This window comes from Tachyglossus aculeatus, chromosome 21, assembly GCF_015852505.1.
Source record: "Tachyglossus aculeatus isolate mTacAcu1 chromosome 21, mTacAcu1.pri, whole genome shotgun sequence".
Lineage (NCBI taxonomy): Eukaryota > Metazoa > Chordata > Mammalia > Monotremata > Tachyglossidae > Tachyglossus > Tachyglossus aculeatus.
In genome coordinates, this window is record NC_052086.1 from 58,860,337 (window position 1) to 58,876,155 (window position 15,819).

Here is a 15,819-nt window from a genome sequence, read left to right on the forward strand (position 1 = left end):
AATATAATTTACTGAGTACTTATGAGACAACGGCACTTAATAATAATTACGTGCAGAACAGTAAGGGCTTGGGAAGATACAGTAGAATTAATGGACATGATCCTTGCCCTCAAGGACTTTACAATCTACAGATATAAATAGGATTTAGTATGTGCTTACGGTGGGCAGAGCATTGAACTAAGAGCTTGGGACAGTACAATATTTGACAAAGGGAAGACTTTCCAGGCAGGAGGATAGGCAAGAGCAATGAGTCAGAGGGAGGATAGTTGAATATGAGGCACATGAGAAGATAGTTTGGGAGAATGAAATACGATGAATGGAAAAATAAATTTCAGATAGGAGGAAACAATAGACAATAAAGATTAATATGTAAGTGCAATAGTGGATAAGGTGTGACGACCCACGGGATTCAATTTCTGACTTTAAATATATTTATTGTCCTCCCAGCCCACAGCTCTCATTCACATATTTGTAATTCATTTATTGATATTAATGTCTGGCTCCCCTTCTAGACCGTAAGCTCATTGTGGGCAGGGAATATATCTGTTATATTGTCATATTTTGCTCTCCCAATTGCTTGGTACAGTGCTCTGCACACAGTAAGTGCTCAATAAATAGAAATGACTGGCCGAGGAGTTATTGGAGCCTCGGAGGAGGGTGGAGAGAGGATCACTTGGCTGGGGGTAGCGGTGTTGCTGGGAGGATAACAGTGGGAGTTTAGGGGCTTCAAATTCCTCTAAAATGTCTTTCAGAAAAGTCTTGATTTGGGCTATTTTGGTACAAAGGCTGGGGACTGTTACAATACTCCTTAAAGCCTGAAATTTTTATCCTAGTGCTTGACAATAATAAAAGGGAGGGCAGGTGTAGAAAGTGAGCTAGATTCTGCAGAAATAGATTTGCCTATGAATGGCTCGGGTGCTGGGGAACAGGCAGGGAACAGAAAAGTCACTTTCCCCACAGCTGAGGGATGGGCAGAGGCCACTCGTCCAAACTTTGCTCCATCTGTGACTCGCACGCCAGGCTGGGCAGCAGGATCATGGACCTCACCTCCTTAAGTTTCCCACTGGTGAAGGTCGGGGAGATGATGGTGCGAATCCTCTTCCAAGTATGATACTCGGCAACGGTGAGGCTGGAGTCCAAGGCACCATTTAGACCAAAATTCTATGAAAGAGAAGGCGAGTCATCAGGCGGAACTTAGGCCAGGGCAGGCAGCTTTCAGGTTTGCCCTAGGGAGGACTGAGTATATTGTGCCTAAACTGTTAGTGCTCAAGCCTGGGAGTCAGAAGGCCCTGGGTTCTAGTCCCGGCTCTGCCACAGCTGCTGTGTGACCTTGGGTAACCCACTTCACTTCTCTGTGCCTCAGTAGCTGCAAAATGGGAATGAAGACTGTTAGCCCCATGAGGGACAGGGACTGTGTCCAACACAATTTGTTTGTACCTACCACAGTGCTTACTTAGTACAGTGCCTGGCACATAGTAAGCACTTAAATACCACAATTAGTATTATTATATTTTAGTTCACCCAAGGTGTCTTAGATCTACACTAGGAGGATTGGCTCTTAGAGAAGCCTGGAAAGACTGACTTATGGAGGAGATGTGATTTCATAAAGGACAGGAAGAATGTTGCAGGCTGACGGTGTTCACGGACTCAACTAGGGTTTGATAGTGCATGTTAAGTGAAATTATAAATCACTTATGAATAGGAAAATCTTTCCAATAAAAAAAGTCAGTAGGACAGAACAGAAATGTGTGATAATGAGGACATATTATGGGAAGCAGCATGGCCTAGTGACGAGAGCATGGGCTTGGGAATTAGAGGTTGTGGGTTCTAATCCTGCCTCTGCCACTTGTCTGCAGTGTGCCCTTGGGCAAGTCACCTAACTTTTCTGTACCTTGGTTACCTCATATGTAAAATGAGGATTAAGAGTGTGAGCCTCATGTGGGACAGGGACTGTATCCAACCTGATTAACTTGTAACTACCCTGGTGCTTAGAACAGTGCTTGGCACATAGTAAGTGCTTAACAAATACATAATTATTCCTACTGAGCACCAGTTAGTCTCTTCTGAGAAAATAATCCAGCAACCAAAATTGCTTTGATTGTGTCAATATTTCTGCCAGAGGCAGAACCTGGAGAGGTGCCAGGGCTCTGAAAATGGCACCTTTCCCATCATCCATCAATTTTCTTCAGGCAGTGGGAGGGGTGAATGAAGAGCAAAAGCTTGTTGACTCCCCTCCAAGGCAGCTCCTACTGGCCCTGAGCTCCTTGGCTCGTGGCCCCTTGGTAGCAGAGGGCAAGCACTTGTCCATAGATGGGCTCCTGAACAGCTATCAGGGTCCTACCCACAGGTCCTGGGGGTTGAAAAATCAGCAAGGTCCAGCACAAAGCCCTGGACAGGAAATGGTGCTGCCTTTGTATCCCAGCCAAGTCCGCTACTGAGGAAGCCAACAATTAACAGAATCGTTTATAAGCGGCCAGAAATAGCCCAGCTGTCATTTTGCCATGGGGAGAGCTGCCCTCAGCACTATAGCTCTCATCTGCTGGCAATGGCAAAGAACTCTTTGGCTTCCAGCATGGCTTTTAGAGGATCACACTTTAAATGTCCATTGTGGGCCAACGAGGCAGAGGTTCTGGCTAGGTACACAGTCTCAAGTGTGATATTCATGGGTGGCCAAAGAAAATACTATTTTTGGCCAGTGGGAGAGAGAGAGAGAAAGGAGAGGACTTCCTGAGAAGTGGCATGTCCTAGTGGAAAGAGCATGGGCCTGAGAGTAGGAGGACCTGGGTTTTAATCCCGGCTCCACCACTTGCCTGTTGTGTGACTTTGGGCAAGTTACTTAACTTCTCTGGGTCTTCATTACTTTATCTGTAAAATGAGTATTAAGACAGTGAGTCCCATGTGGGACAGGGATAGTGTCCATCCTGATTATCTTGTATCCACCCCAGTGCTAATTACAGTGCCTGGCATGTAGTAAGCACTTAACAAATATCATTAAAAACAATAAAAGATTCAGTCAAAGATGGACATTGGAGGAAAACTCAAGGCAACTTTTGGACTGGTGTCACTGAGAAAGCTGAAACCACGTTAGAGCTCTGCAGAGGAAATCTTTTCAGGCTTGGGAACTTACCCGCCGGTTTGGAAAGAGTCATGAAACTCTTTCACCAGAACAGTTTTGATGATGTCAGGATCCAGAACGGCCAGGATTGGCTGTCTACCATCAAAAATCCTATTGAGAACAGAAAAACAAGAAAATGAAAATTTTAATGAGTATTTTCGAGGAATCCCTGGAGCAGGAGCACCTTGGTAATTTCATAATCAAATTAATTCTCCTGAATGCCTGCACATAATGAGTCAACTATAACCCAACCTCCCTTCTCACCAAATCACAATATTTGCTTTAAAAAAAACCCTCATTGTTACAAAAGAGAGTTAAGAATGGACATGGGAAAGACTACCTAGCTTTGAAACCTTAGGATTTCCAAATAAATTATCAACTTCCCTCAAATTGGAATTTCTAAGGAACATCCCAATTAGGCTGGATCATAGTTGTCATCATGGGAAGAGGCTAACAGTGTTCTCTGAGTTCGTCAGCCCCTTTTTCTCCCCATCACCTTAATTAGTGCTACAACAATTTCTCAGCAGGCAGGCGAAGGATAGCATCCCTCAATCCAATCAATATCCCTCAGTGCCTGGGATATTTTTGGAGAGGTGTAGGTGGTAGAAAATTAAAGTAGGGATACAAACAGGGACAAATATAATACAGATTTATCAGAGTTACTGAAGTTCTGCCCTGTTATCTAAAGTTGAAATTGTTTCTAAATACAAAAAAAATGGCACTTCTAAAGCTACTGCTGGCAGAACCTAAGGGATGATGCTTGGAATATTTTAGAAAGTGTGTTTTTGTTGGTTTTTTGTTTGTTTTTAATCTTGGTGTCAGGAAAATAAATAGCATCTGTCTTGCTGCCCAAATTCATTATTGGGTTGTGACTGTTCACTGGTAAAATCATGGTAAAACATGACTCTAAGTCATGGGACATGAAGCTACAGAACTGTAAAGAAGATTCGTGGGAGCAGTAGCATCATGAACCTAAAGTGAGCATTTACAACCTTGTGGGAAGCTGAACAAATAACTGACAGGCACCGGAAACTGGAAGTCTCACACAATGTGAGATGAGATAGCAATGCAACGATGGACTAGGCTGGAAGGCAGTCATTGGGAGACGGAGTGCTGCTTCTTGGGCAGAGCCTTTGCAGGGATCAGGGTACCACGACACGGGTTTGAAATTAGGTCTGCTATACATGGGACAAAACCCACAAGCTCAGTAACGGATGCTGGAAGAGGTGGTGTTCAGGCATTGATCTTTGCAGTCACCGTTGGCACACCGGGATGGAATTTCACAATCAGTAACACCACAGAAAAGGAAGGACAATTTATATATATCATATACATGAACTTGATTAATATAATAATATAATTCCAACACGGTAGCAAGGCTGTGAGAGGCAGCAATGAAAGTGCCAGAGATCTAAGTTGGGGCAGTCCCTCCAGAGCCATGCACAAAGGCTGCTGAACTCCTCCACTGAGGGGAGAAGTGGGCTTTCTCCTGCTGCCAATGCTATTTTTGCACCATCCCCACCTCCCCCATCTCTCTCTTTCCTTTCCTTTGAAGTCCACATCTCCCATCTCTACCACCCAGTCCAATTACTAGTCCCAATCATCTACTGCCTGCCCAGGACCCTCCTCCAACTTTCTGAACATTTTTTGATACTTTTCTCACATTACTCCTCTCATTCTCCATCCCTATGTTGATCCTTGGGGAGTTCAGTACGCATGTGGATGTACCTGGCGATCTTTTCACTGCCCACCTACCTCTCAGTTCTTTACTCCAATGACGTCCTGTTTTACCCACCTCACACACTCACCAACTGGGAGTTTAACAGGATGGGAGAACAAGCATTGGTCCTGGACTCATCTCTCTCATTCCACACATGTATTTACTCTGTCACCAAATCCTGTCAGTTCTACTTTCACAATGCTGCTCAAATCCACCATTCCTGCTCCATCCAAACTGCTACCATGCCTGATTCACCCATCCTCTTCCACCTTGACAACTGCGTGTGCCTCTTCGCTGACCTCCCAACCTCCTGTCTCTCTTGACTCCAGTCCATATTTCACTCTGCTGCACATACTGTTTTTCTAAAATAACGTTTCGTCCATATTCTCCTCCCAGTCCCCCCCTGTCAGGTATCTCCAGTGGTTCCCCATCCACCACTGTATTAGACAAAACTCTATACCATTGATTTAAAAAGCCCTCAATCAGTTTCCCCCCACCAAACCTCACTTCAACTGTTCTCCTACTATGGCCCAGCCGCCACACTCTGCTCTTCTATCATCAGTTTACTCACTGTGCCCTGATCTCATCCATTTCACCACTGACCACCTCTCCACCTACTTCTCCTAGCCAGGAACTCTCTCCTCCTCGGGATATGCCAGAACCACCACTCATCCCACCTCTCAAAGCACTATTAAGGTCACACCTCCTCCAAAAAAGGCCTTCTCTGTTTAAGCCCTCCTTTCCCGGGTTCACTATCCCTTCGGTGTCATCTATGCACTTAGACTTTTGAACCTTTAAATCATTTAATTCGATCATATTTATTGAGTGCTTACTGTGTGTAGAGCACTGTACTAAGCATTTAATATTCATCCCACCCTCAACTCCACAGAATTTACATGCAACATCTTCAAATTATATATTATAAATTATTTATTTATACTAATTTGTCCTCCCCCTCTAAACGTGTAAAATTACTATGGGCAGAGAGTGTGTCTGCTAATTCAGTTCTGTTGTACTCTCCCAAGCACTAAGTACAGTGTTCTACACATAGAAAGGACTCAATAAATATCATTGGATTGATAGACACACACTCACAAACACACACACAAACACACACATCACACTCAACAATCTGTGGTCATAAATGCCAACTCTTTTAATACTCTCTCAAAATAGCACTCCTGGATTTTCAAGCTGGTATTTATTTTTACTGCTTTAGACAATGATGCCCAAGTTTACTTTGCTTAAACACCTCCCAACCTCTCCTATCCTACCATAGAAATATTTCCGTTGACTTGAAATAAAGTGATTAAAGTCCATTTCATTTTACCATTAGTTGAGAGGTTTCTTGTTCATTAGCACAAGGAGCCTTTTTAGTGAATCACATGTGAAGAGAGAACATTTTGAAAATTAAGTATTTACATATGTAAATACACACGATTCCCCCTCCAGACTGTAAGCTTATTATGGGCAGGGAATGTATCTGCTAAATCTGCGTTCTGTACCTCCCAAGTGCTTAGTATAGTGCTCTGCACATAGATAAGCAATCAATAAATGCCATTGATGTAATTCAAAAATTATTATTATATCTATTTACATTGCTGCTTATATAACTATACTGTAATTATTCTTATAACTGGTTTTACCTATTACTGTAGACATATTGTGTTGCTCCATTTTTAGATTTGGGAATGCATTAATGAACCTTTTATTGTTTTCTATGAGTAACTATTTCCGTATGCGATTTTTTTTTGCTCAGAATAGTATTTTTTGTGGAATCAGTTAATGTCTAATGAGAGAGAGAGAGAGAGAGAGAGAGAGAGAGAGAGAGAGAGAGAGAGAGAGAGAGAGAGAGAGAGAGAGAGTATTTCCTGCATAAGCAGCAGAAGCTGGCTGGTTGCTGTGTGTTCAACCATGTTTCAAAATCTCATCCTCAGACCTAAAACCTGGGTAAAATCCAGCATGTGACCTTGGGCAAGCCACTTAACTTCTCTTTGCCTAAGTTACCTCATCTATAAAATGGGGATTAAGATTTTGGGACATGGACTGTGTCTAACCTGATAAGCACGTATGTACACAAGTGGTTAGTGCTTAGTAAAGTGTCTTGGGACAATAGTAGAGCGCATAACAAACACCATTAAAAAAATGTTGGGAAGGTTACTGGGAAATACTTACCCACCCACACTTTACCATATTTTTCAAAACACATCTGGTCAAACTCAAAAACTCCCTAAAGAAAGAATAAAGAATTTGGTTAGACATCAGATATTGTGGTGCACAGGGAGAGAAAGTTTGTAGAAAGAAGGCAGGGGTGTTTAATCAATTAATCATATTTATTGAGCACTTAGTATGATCACTGTGCTTGGGAGGTACAACAGAATTAACAGGCGAACTTTCCCTGCCCACAAGGAGCTTGAAGTCTAGTGGATTGAACGGGTGTTAGAGCTATGAAAAAGGAAGGGGAACTTCTAAGAGCAGGAGCTCCAGTGTCCACAGGGTCCATCAGGAAATGGCTGATGGGTTTACCATCTATCCCCCAGCAGAGAAGGAGTGAAGCCTACCTTTTAAATCTCTAGAAGGAAGGATGTCACATCCAGGACCACTGCCTGGAGCAGTGCGGAACTGAATAGTGTTTTGGGACTTATTTAGTGTTCTTGATTAGGATTTCTTAGTCTATAATTTAATTCATCTCACTATGAGCTGCAATAGGGCAACGGATGTTTTCCTCTTCCTAGGACAGATTAGCTACAGAGAGGGCCCAAGATATATTTTTTAATGGTATTTGTTAAGCACACACAATGTGATCTTTCCACTACAAGATGCTGCTCCCCAGATGAGGACTCAACCTCATTTGCCAAAACTCTGAATTTATATATTTTAATTAAATATTTATAAACAAAGAAGCAGCATGGCCTTGTGGAAGGAGTACAGGCCTAGGAGTCAGTGGACCTGGGTTCTAACCCTGGCTCTGACAACTGCTTGCTGTGTGACCTTGGGCAAGTCACTTAATTTATCTGTTCCTCAGTTCCCTCACTGCTAAAATGGTCATTAAATTCTATTCCTTCTTAGACTGTGAGCCCTATGTGGGACAGGAACTGTGTCCAACTGAATTAGCTTGTTTTTGCCTCAGGCTTAGAACAGTGCTTGACACACAGTAAGCACTTAACAAATACTGGGATAATAATGATAATATTATTATATAGTCACATATATATAAATATAAAAACTATCATATAAATGTACTCAATGGTATTTATAGAAAGCTTACTTAGGTGAAATACACTGTACTAAATGCTTGGTGTAATACAACTGAACAGAGGTGGTAGACATGATCCCTGTCCACAGGGAGCTTGAATAGCTATCAAGGAAGGAGTTGCTCTATTTCAGCACATAGGTTACTGGGAGCAGACTCTGAAAAAGAGACTGTCCCTTTAAGAGACAAATGAATTAGAAAATCGAAATTCAATCATTCCCTACAAACAACAAGAAAGAGAATGTTGGTCAGGTACCATTTTCTCCACCCATATTCACATGTAGGGGTAAGGTCTCATTGTTGGTAAGGCCCTCTTCAATAAAGGACAACATTCTTTGTGTTGGTCTATGTCTTGTTTGACTCACTAACGGCGGTGCTTGCTTACGTTCTTAGTCACTGTGGCTTCCCAGGAGTAGGGAGCTTCCTTCCACCAAAGCACCCCTCCAGGGAGATCAGAGATCTAGAATATTTTTTTCTGTCTCCCACCTAACCATGGGGCAGAGAACAGACAGATTCTATAAATCCCACCCATTTTGAAGGGTTCATTACCCCACTTAAGCCAGATTTGTGCTCTGCCAACTCTTTTAAGGAATTGAGATTTCCATTTTGTAGTTTTGTTGGGGATCTAGGTGGATCCCACCAGCCCGTGGAGGCAGTTCACCATGACCACAAGCCCTCCCTATTGTGTTCCAGGGTCATGATGGGCAGCCACGGTCCCAACTCAGTGGCAGCAGGATAGTAGGAGGAAGAGGAGGAAGAGAAATAGAAGGAGGAGGGGGAGAAAGAGGTGGAGGATTTATTAAGTACCCACTAAGCAATGTGGCCAAGGGGAAAGAGTCTAGGACTAGGAATCAGGGGTTCTAGTTCTGACCTTACCATTGTCTTGATATTGGGTAAGTCCCTTAAAACCTCTATGCCTCAGTTCTGTTGTTTATATAATGGGAATAAAATACTTATTCTCTCTTCCTCTTGGCCTGCGAACCCCATGTGGGATAGGGATTGCATCAAATCTGATTATCTCACAATTTCCCCAGTGCTCAGCAGAGTGCTTGACACATAGTAAGTACTTAGTAAATATCGTCATCATCGTCACTGGGTGCAGTGCACTGTATAAGCACTTAGGAAGCACAGAACAAGCAAATGATATGCTCCCTGCTCACAACGGGCACCCCCCCCCCCATACGCTCACAGCCCCCACTGAGTTCTCTTTTAGAAATTGGACACACACAGGCATATATCAGTGCTCACTTGTCTGCACAGCTCATGCCTTGATTGTATCCTGTAATTCTGGCCAGGATTGACTTCTTTCCCTCACCATACAGACACTAAGGCTGAGCCTGATTGAGCAGGCATCTACGATAATAGAGTCAAATATGAAAGAGCCCTGGAAGAGTTGGGATGACTTCAGGAGCAAGAATCTATGTGAGGGATTTGTTCCAGCCACAGTGGATTGCACGACATCCCTGCCAGGCGTGCTGTCACTGGAGCAGTTGGAGAGTGGGAGGGAAGAGTTGTACTATATTGTGAAAATTTTTACAAACAAAACTAATTTACAGACCAAGAAATTACAGCACAGTATACTGCATGCTAGGAGAAGCGGCATGGGTCAGTGGAAAGACCACAGCCTTGGGAGTCAGAGGTCATGGGTTCTAATCCCAGCTCCGCCACGTGTCTGCTGTGTGACCTTGGGCAAGTCACTTCACTTCTCTGAGCCTCAGTTACCTCATCTGTAAAATGGGGATTAAGACTGTGAGCCCCACCTGGGACAAACTGATCATCTTGTATCCCCCCAGTGCTTAGAACAGTGCTTTGCACACAGTAAGCACTTAACAAATGCCATAATAATAATAATTATTATTACTCCAGTGTTAAGAACAGTACTTGGCACATAGTAAGCACTTAAGAAATACCATGATAATTATTTAATAATTATTATTACAGTTATACAGTTCAGTTGTTAAGCACATGGCCTAGTGTGAAGCAGTGTGCTCTAATAGAAAGAGAGCACAGTCCTGGGAGTCAAAGGACCTGGGTTCTAAACCCAAGCTCTGCCATTTGTTTGTCTGCTGCAACCTTGGATGTGTCACTTAACTTCTCTGTGTCTCAGTTACTTCATCTGTTAAATGGGGATTAAGACTGTGATCCCCATGTGGGGTAGGAAATGTGTACAAACCGATTACCTTGTATGCACTCCAGCACTTAGAACAGTGCTTGAAACATAGCAAGCAGTGAACAAATACCATTATTATTGCTAGTTATTATTTTTGTTTATATTAATGTCTGTCACACCCTCTAGACTTTAAGCTTGTTGTGGGCAGGGAATGTGTCTACCAGTTCTATTATACTGTACTCTTCCAAGTGCTTAATACAGTCCTTAACCCTCAGAAGATACTCATTAAACACCATTAATTTTTTTTTTTTCTCTGTGCAGCCAAACCAGATAATTCAGCTAGCAGTGGGGATGTTCTTGGATTTCCTTGGATGTATACAAGGAGGAAATAAGCAGAGTTATAACTCTTCCAACCCATTTGGACAATGAGAATCAGTCATTATGTCATTCCTGAGAAATTGGATTAAAAATCCGTTCCCAATCCCTGATTCCACACCATTCCTTTCCTCCTTGCATCACTTACCCAGCCTCTTCTGAGGGATACAAGACCCAGAATCTGAATCAGAAATAAATGGATGAGTTAAAAGTTTAAAATACCTGGGGGGAAACTGTTCCTATTACTTACATTTCGATATTCCAGAAATGTCCCAAAAAACGGCAGAGGCCTTGGTCCAGGAATCCCCAACTTCTTAAAAGTATTATATGGCCAGATCCCATATCTGTAATGTAAACACCAGGACGGTAAATGAGTAATTGAAATATTAAAGTGGAATCATCCATCTGGTTCAGTCAGACATAGTCTCTCCCTGCCATGCTGCACATCTAGCTGAATCAGTTATTCCACACCCTGGTTCAAACTCTACTTAGATCTCTGAGGTAAGATTACTTTTCAGTTTCAACAAGGGACCACGAAGCTTGCATCCACTTCTTCAGCCACACAAGACTGCTGTCCAACAGCATTTCGTTGTATGCGTCCCCGAAAGGGAAAACAAGGATAGATTTCCTGAATAAGTTTCTATTCTGAGTCCTTCTCCTGTGTGTCATTTAGTTTGGGGCAAGCCATTAAACTATGGCTCTGTTCCCAGGTAACTGGAAATGGATCTGCATCCCCTTCTCCTCCTCCCAGATTTGAGAGAGGCTAAGGATTTGGAAGCTACTTGAAACTTTATGAAAGAAATTTGACCTGATCTCGATGGGCTTAAGTAAAGTGGAGGGATGACAGGTAACCAGTTCTGTGGAGATAGTACAAGAAATGGCTAACTACACATCCCAAATTCACTGGACGACTTGCCAGACCACCACTTCATTGGGTAGACCTGGCCTGTTTGTGTGACTGGGTGGTAATCTTTGTTTTGGGTGCTGGAGCTCTGGGCTCCGGACAGGCAGGTTGGGTTAAAGTGAAATGCAGTACAGGAGAGAAGTGGCAGCTGCTCAAGAGAGCTAATAGCTGACCTTAATGGGGCTGCACAGTCCCAGGTTAGGGAAGGGGGGAGAGAAGGTGGGACAACAGTGAGAGAGGAGGAGGAGACAGAGAATAGGGTTCAGCCAAGAGTCAGATCAGAGGGAGTATGAAGGAATGAGAAGCACCATGGCCTAGTGGATACAGCATGGGCCTGGGAGTCAGAAGGACCTGGGTTCTAATCCTGGCTCCTCTGCTTGTCTGTTGTGTAACCTTGGGCAAATCACTTAACCTCTTGTGCCTCAGTTACTTCATCTGTAAAATGGGGACTAATACTAAGAGCCCATGTGTGTCCAACCTGATTAGCTTGTATCTACCTCAGCACTTAGTACAGTGCCTGGCACATAGTAAGGCAAAACATTTAAAAGAAGAAAACACCTAAAAACAAAAACAAAACTATAAATTTATCATAGTAGCTCAGTGGGAAGACAGGTGACCGGGTATGCAGAGTCAAGGGGTCCCAGATCTCAGTTGCCACTGGTCCGCACTTACAGCCGGTCATCAGCCCACCCCCAACTCCATGCAAGCTTCTCCACTCTCCAATGCTCTGAACTCCAATCTCTAGACTGCAAGCTCATTGTGGGCAGGGAAAGTATCTGCTAACTCTGTTGTTCCGTACCCTCTCAACCACTTAGTACAGTGTTGTGCACATAGTAAGTACTCAATAAATACCACTGAATGATTGCAGTTTTTCAAGACCCTGAAATTCCACCACGTGCATTTCTGGAGCTTCTTTCTAGGAAACAAAAGTCAATGCTTCTCGTCTATGTTGATTTTAAGGATGATGTCATCTATTAGAGAAAGACAGTCTGAAACCATAGAAGGAAGAAATTTCTCAACATCCATGAAACCAGTTCTGTTTTGCAATAGAGGAATAACCCAGGTCTTTTCCCAGCCTGAGCACAAATAAATGCAATAATTAGGAAAGGGGAATCTCGTCATTAGTCTGACTTCTTCCTTCTCAGGGCAAGAAATTTGTATCCAGACTTTTTGGGGGTAGGAAATCCTTGTATGGCTGATGGTGGGGTTTATCCTTGGATGAGAGGTTATTCATCAGTATCAGGGGCCTGTTAGTTATATTAAAAAAGGGCATCGTTCCTTTCCATCACCTTGGTCTCTCAAATTTCTGCCATAGCTTCTCTCTCAGTGCTTCAACCTCACTGCCAAGGCTTCCAGGATCAGGTGGGGATGGGAGAGTCTAACCCAGTCCTGAGGCAAGTGCTTTGAATCATAATAATGATAATATTTATCCAGCACTGTACAAAGCACTGGTGTAGAAACAAGATAATTATGTTGGACACAGTCTTTGTCTCTCATTGAGCACACAGCAGTCTAGAGTAGACGTGGAGAACAAGAATTGAATCCCATTTTACATGGTGAGGAAGAACTGAGGCCCCAAGAGAAGGACTTTTGACCAGGGTCCCACAGGCAGGCAGGTGACAGTGCCAGGATTAGCACCCACGTCCCCTGACTCCCAGGCCCATGCTCTTTCTGCTAAGTGATGCCTCTCTGAATAGGTACAGTCTTCTCCAACTGCCACTACAGTCCCATGTAGTTCATGGTGTAGTGGGATAGAAGCATTGGGCCTAGGAGTCAGAAGGTTGTGAGTTCTAATCCCAGTTCTGCCACTTGTCTGCTGTGTGACCTTGGGAAAGTCACTTCACTTCTCTGTGCCTCTTACCTCATCTGTTAAACAGGGATTGAGACTGTGATCCTGATGTGGGACAGGGACTATGTCCAACCCCATCTACTTGTATTCACCTCAGCGCTTAGCACAGTGCCTGGAATGCAGTAGGCACTTAAAAAATACCACAATAATTATCATTATTAGTTAATGTCCCAACAGAATCCTAATGCAACAGCCACTCTTCATTAGCACCAGGTACATTATGAACCACCATTCCTGTAGCAGATTCAGGATGTTCCCTGTTGTAATAATAACGATGGCATTTGTTAAGTGCTTACTATGTGCCAAGAACTGCTCTAAGCACTGGGGGGAATACAAGGTGATCAGGTTGTCCTATGTGGGGCTCACAGTCTTAATCCCCATTTTACAGATGAGGTAACTGAGGCCCAGAGAAGTGAAGTGGCTTGTCCAAAGTCACACAGCAGACAAGTTGTGGAGCAGGGATTATAACCCATGACCTCTGACTCCCAAGCCCGGGCTCTTTCCACTGAGCCACGGTGCTCTGCACTGAAGTGCTCACTCAGAACACTAGGAGCCAGGCCAGAGATTTCTCTATCACTCACCATGAAACGACAGAGAAAGGTGACAGATATTTCAGTTCTCCAGTGTTCAATCCTCATTTTCTGTGTGGCAAAGGGCCTCTAGTTTGTAAGCTTCATATCTACCATCTCTGCTATATTGTACCCTCCCAAGTGTTCTACACACACATTCATTCATTCATTCAATCATATTTATTGAGCACTTTCTGTGTGTAGAGCCCTGTACTAAGTTGTTGGGAGAGAACAATACAACAATAAACAGACAAATTCCCTGCCCACAATAAGCTTACAGTCTGGGGTGTCTGGGGAGGGCACTCAATAAATATGATTGATTGATCGGTTGATTGAAAGGGACTGCTTTATGATAATGCATAGATCACATAACTTTTTCCCCTCTGTCCTCTACACCCTGTACAGGGATCAGAGGATCTTGTTCATGACAGAAAGTTCACTGCAGTGAAACAAAGACTGTAGATCACTTTGAAGCACTTAGTGGATTGTACCATGAAAGAAAATCAAGTCTACTTACAAAATCAGAAGTGTCACAAATGCAGCAAGTAAAGTCCAGGTTTCTGGTGAAAGGGTTGGGAAGAAATTCATCTTGTCCCTTGGGAGGTTTTCTGCTCCTGGCTCCCTTGTTTTCTCGCCTGAGATTTTTTGCTCTCTGCTTCCCTCTGAGTAAGGTGTGGGCCGCAGCAGCTTGTTTTTGTTCCTCCTCCTGCTGGTGCTGTCTCGTCACTGGCCTTCTGATCGAATAGGAAAGAGAGCAGGGAACAAGTGTGTTTAGTAGTTATTAGTTAAGCAAATTTGTCTTTGACTTCTTGCAAACCCTGAACAGAGGCTTTCTTGAGAGCCCTTAGATGTTGGGTTCTGAACTACTAAAACAACACCGGTGCTTCAGAGAACTGGGAGATACCCTTGTGTATCCTACCCTCACAATACCCCCACCCCTACAGCTTCCACCCTTCTGATCAAGTCTCAAAATCCAGGTCAGAACACGAGGGAATTCTGGAACAGCCAGCGGCAAAGCTTCCAATGGCAAGACTATTTTGCCCACAGCACTTTCCATATTTCTTGACCCAAAGTCAAATCTGGGGTCGATTGTGTTTAACTTTGGTTAGAACTGAATTCTGTAGCCCTGTGCCTAATTAAGGAGGCTAGTCAGTAAGTCATATTTATTGAGCACTTACTGTGTGCAGAGCACTGTACTAAATACTTGGGAGAGTATGCTACAACAATATAACAGACACATTCCCTACCCATAATAAGCTTATAGTCTAGAGAAGGGAAGTTAGGTTTAAGAAAAGTAACCAGTCCTCTGAAAATAGTCTCTTCGATTGTGAAAGCCTCCACCCCCAAGTTGGGACAGGGACTGTGTCAGATCTGGTTATCTTCTCTCTATCCCAATCCTTAACATAGTGCCTGTCACATAGTTTGTAAACTCCTTGAGGTGAGGGATCATTTCTATTATATTGTACACTCCATATGTATATTGCATATGGTAAGTGCTCAGTAAGTATCAATGTTTGATAGTAAATGCTCCATAAATACCAATGATTGATTGATAGTAAGCGTTTAATGAATAGGAGTGAAACTGGAGTCAGTGTAGGATCATAAAGCTGGAAGTCCACCACTGTGGTTACTGTAGTGCATTGTTGGATCTGAGATTCTGAGCCAGGGTCTCCTCCGTGGGTTGGAGGAGAGTCTAACACTAAGGGGGCAGTCCTCAAAAATGAAATTGGGAATGGGGAAAACTGCAGTTGCTGGTGTTGGCAGAGAAAATGTCTACAACTCTGTTATATTGTACCCTCCCAAGCATGCAGTACAGTGTCCTGTCCTAAGTGCTCAATAAATACAATTGATGATGATTGAACCCAAAAGTCCCCCCGGGGCAGGGGCCTGGGGGCAGGGCTAGGTTGCTGAAAAAACAACAATA

At 43.4% G+C, this 15,819-nt stretch overlaps 1 protein-coding gene across 1 annotated transcript in view; it reads right to left on the reverse strand.

Moving 5' to 3' along the window:
* The window catches only part of LOC119942257 (cytochrome P450 3A24-like), a 32,557-nt gene extending 17,982 nt beyond the window's left edge, over nt 1–14,575 (reverse strand). Inside the window, 6 exon segments of the mRNA XM_038762939.1 lie at nt 1,048–1,161; nt 3,128–3,147; nt 3,150–3,227; nt 7,014–7,065; nt 10,824–10,917; nt 14,413–14,575. Of these exon segments, the coding sequence (XP_038618867.1) occupies nt 1,048–1,161; nt 3,128–3,147; nt 3,150–3,227; nt 7,014–7,065; nt 10,824–10,917; nt 14,413–14,483 (429 nt within the window). The 5' untranslated portion in view covers nt 14,484–14,575.
* Between the last annotated feature and the right edge of the window lie 1,244 nt (nt 14,576–15,819).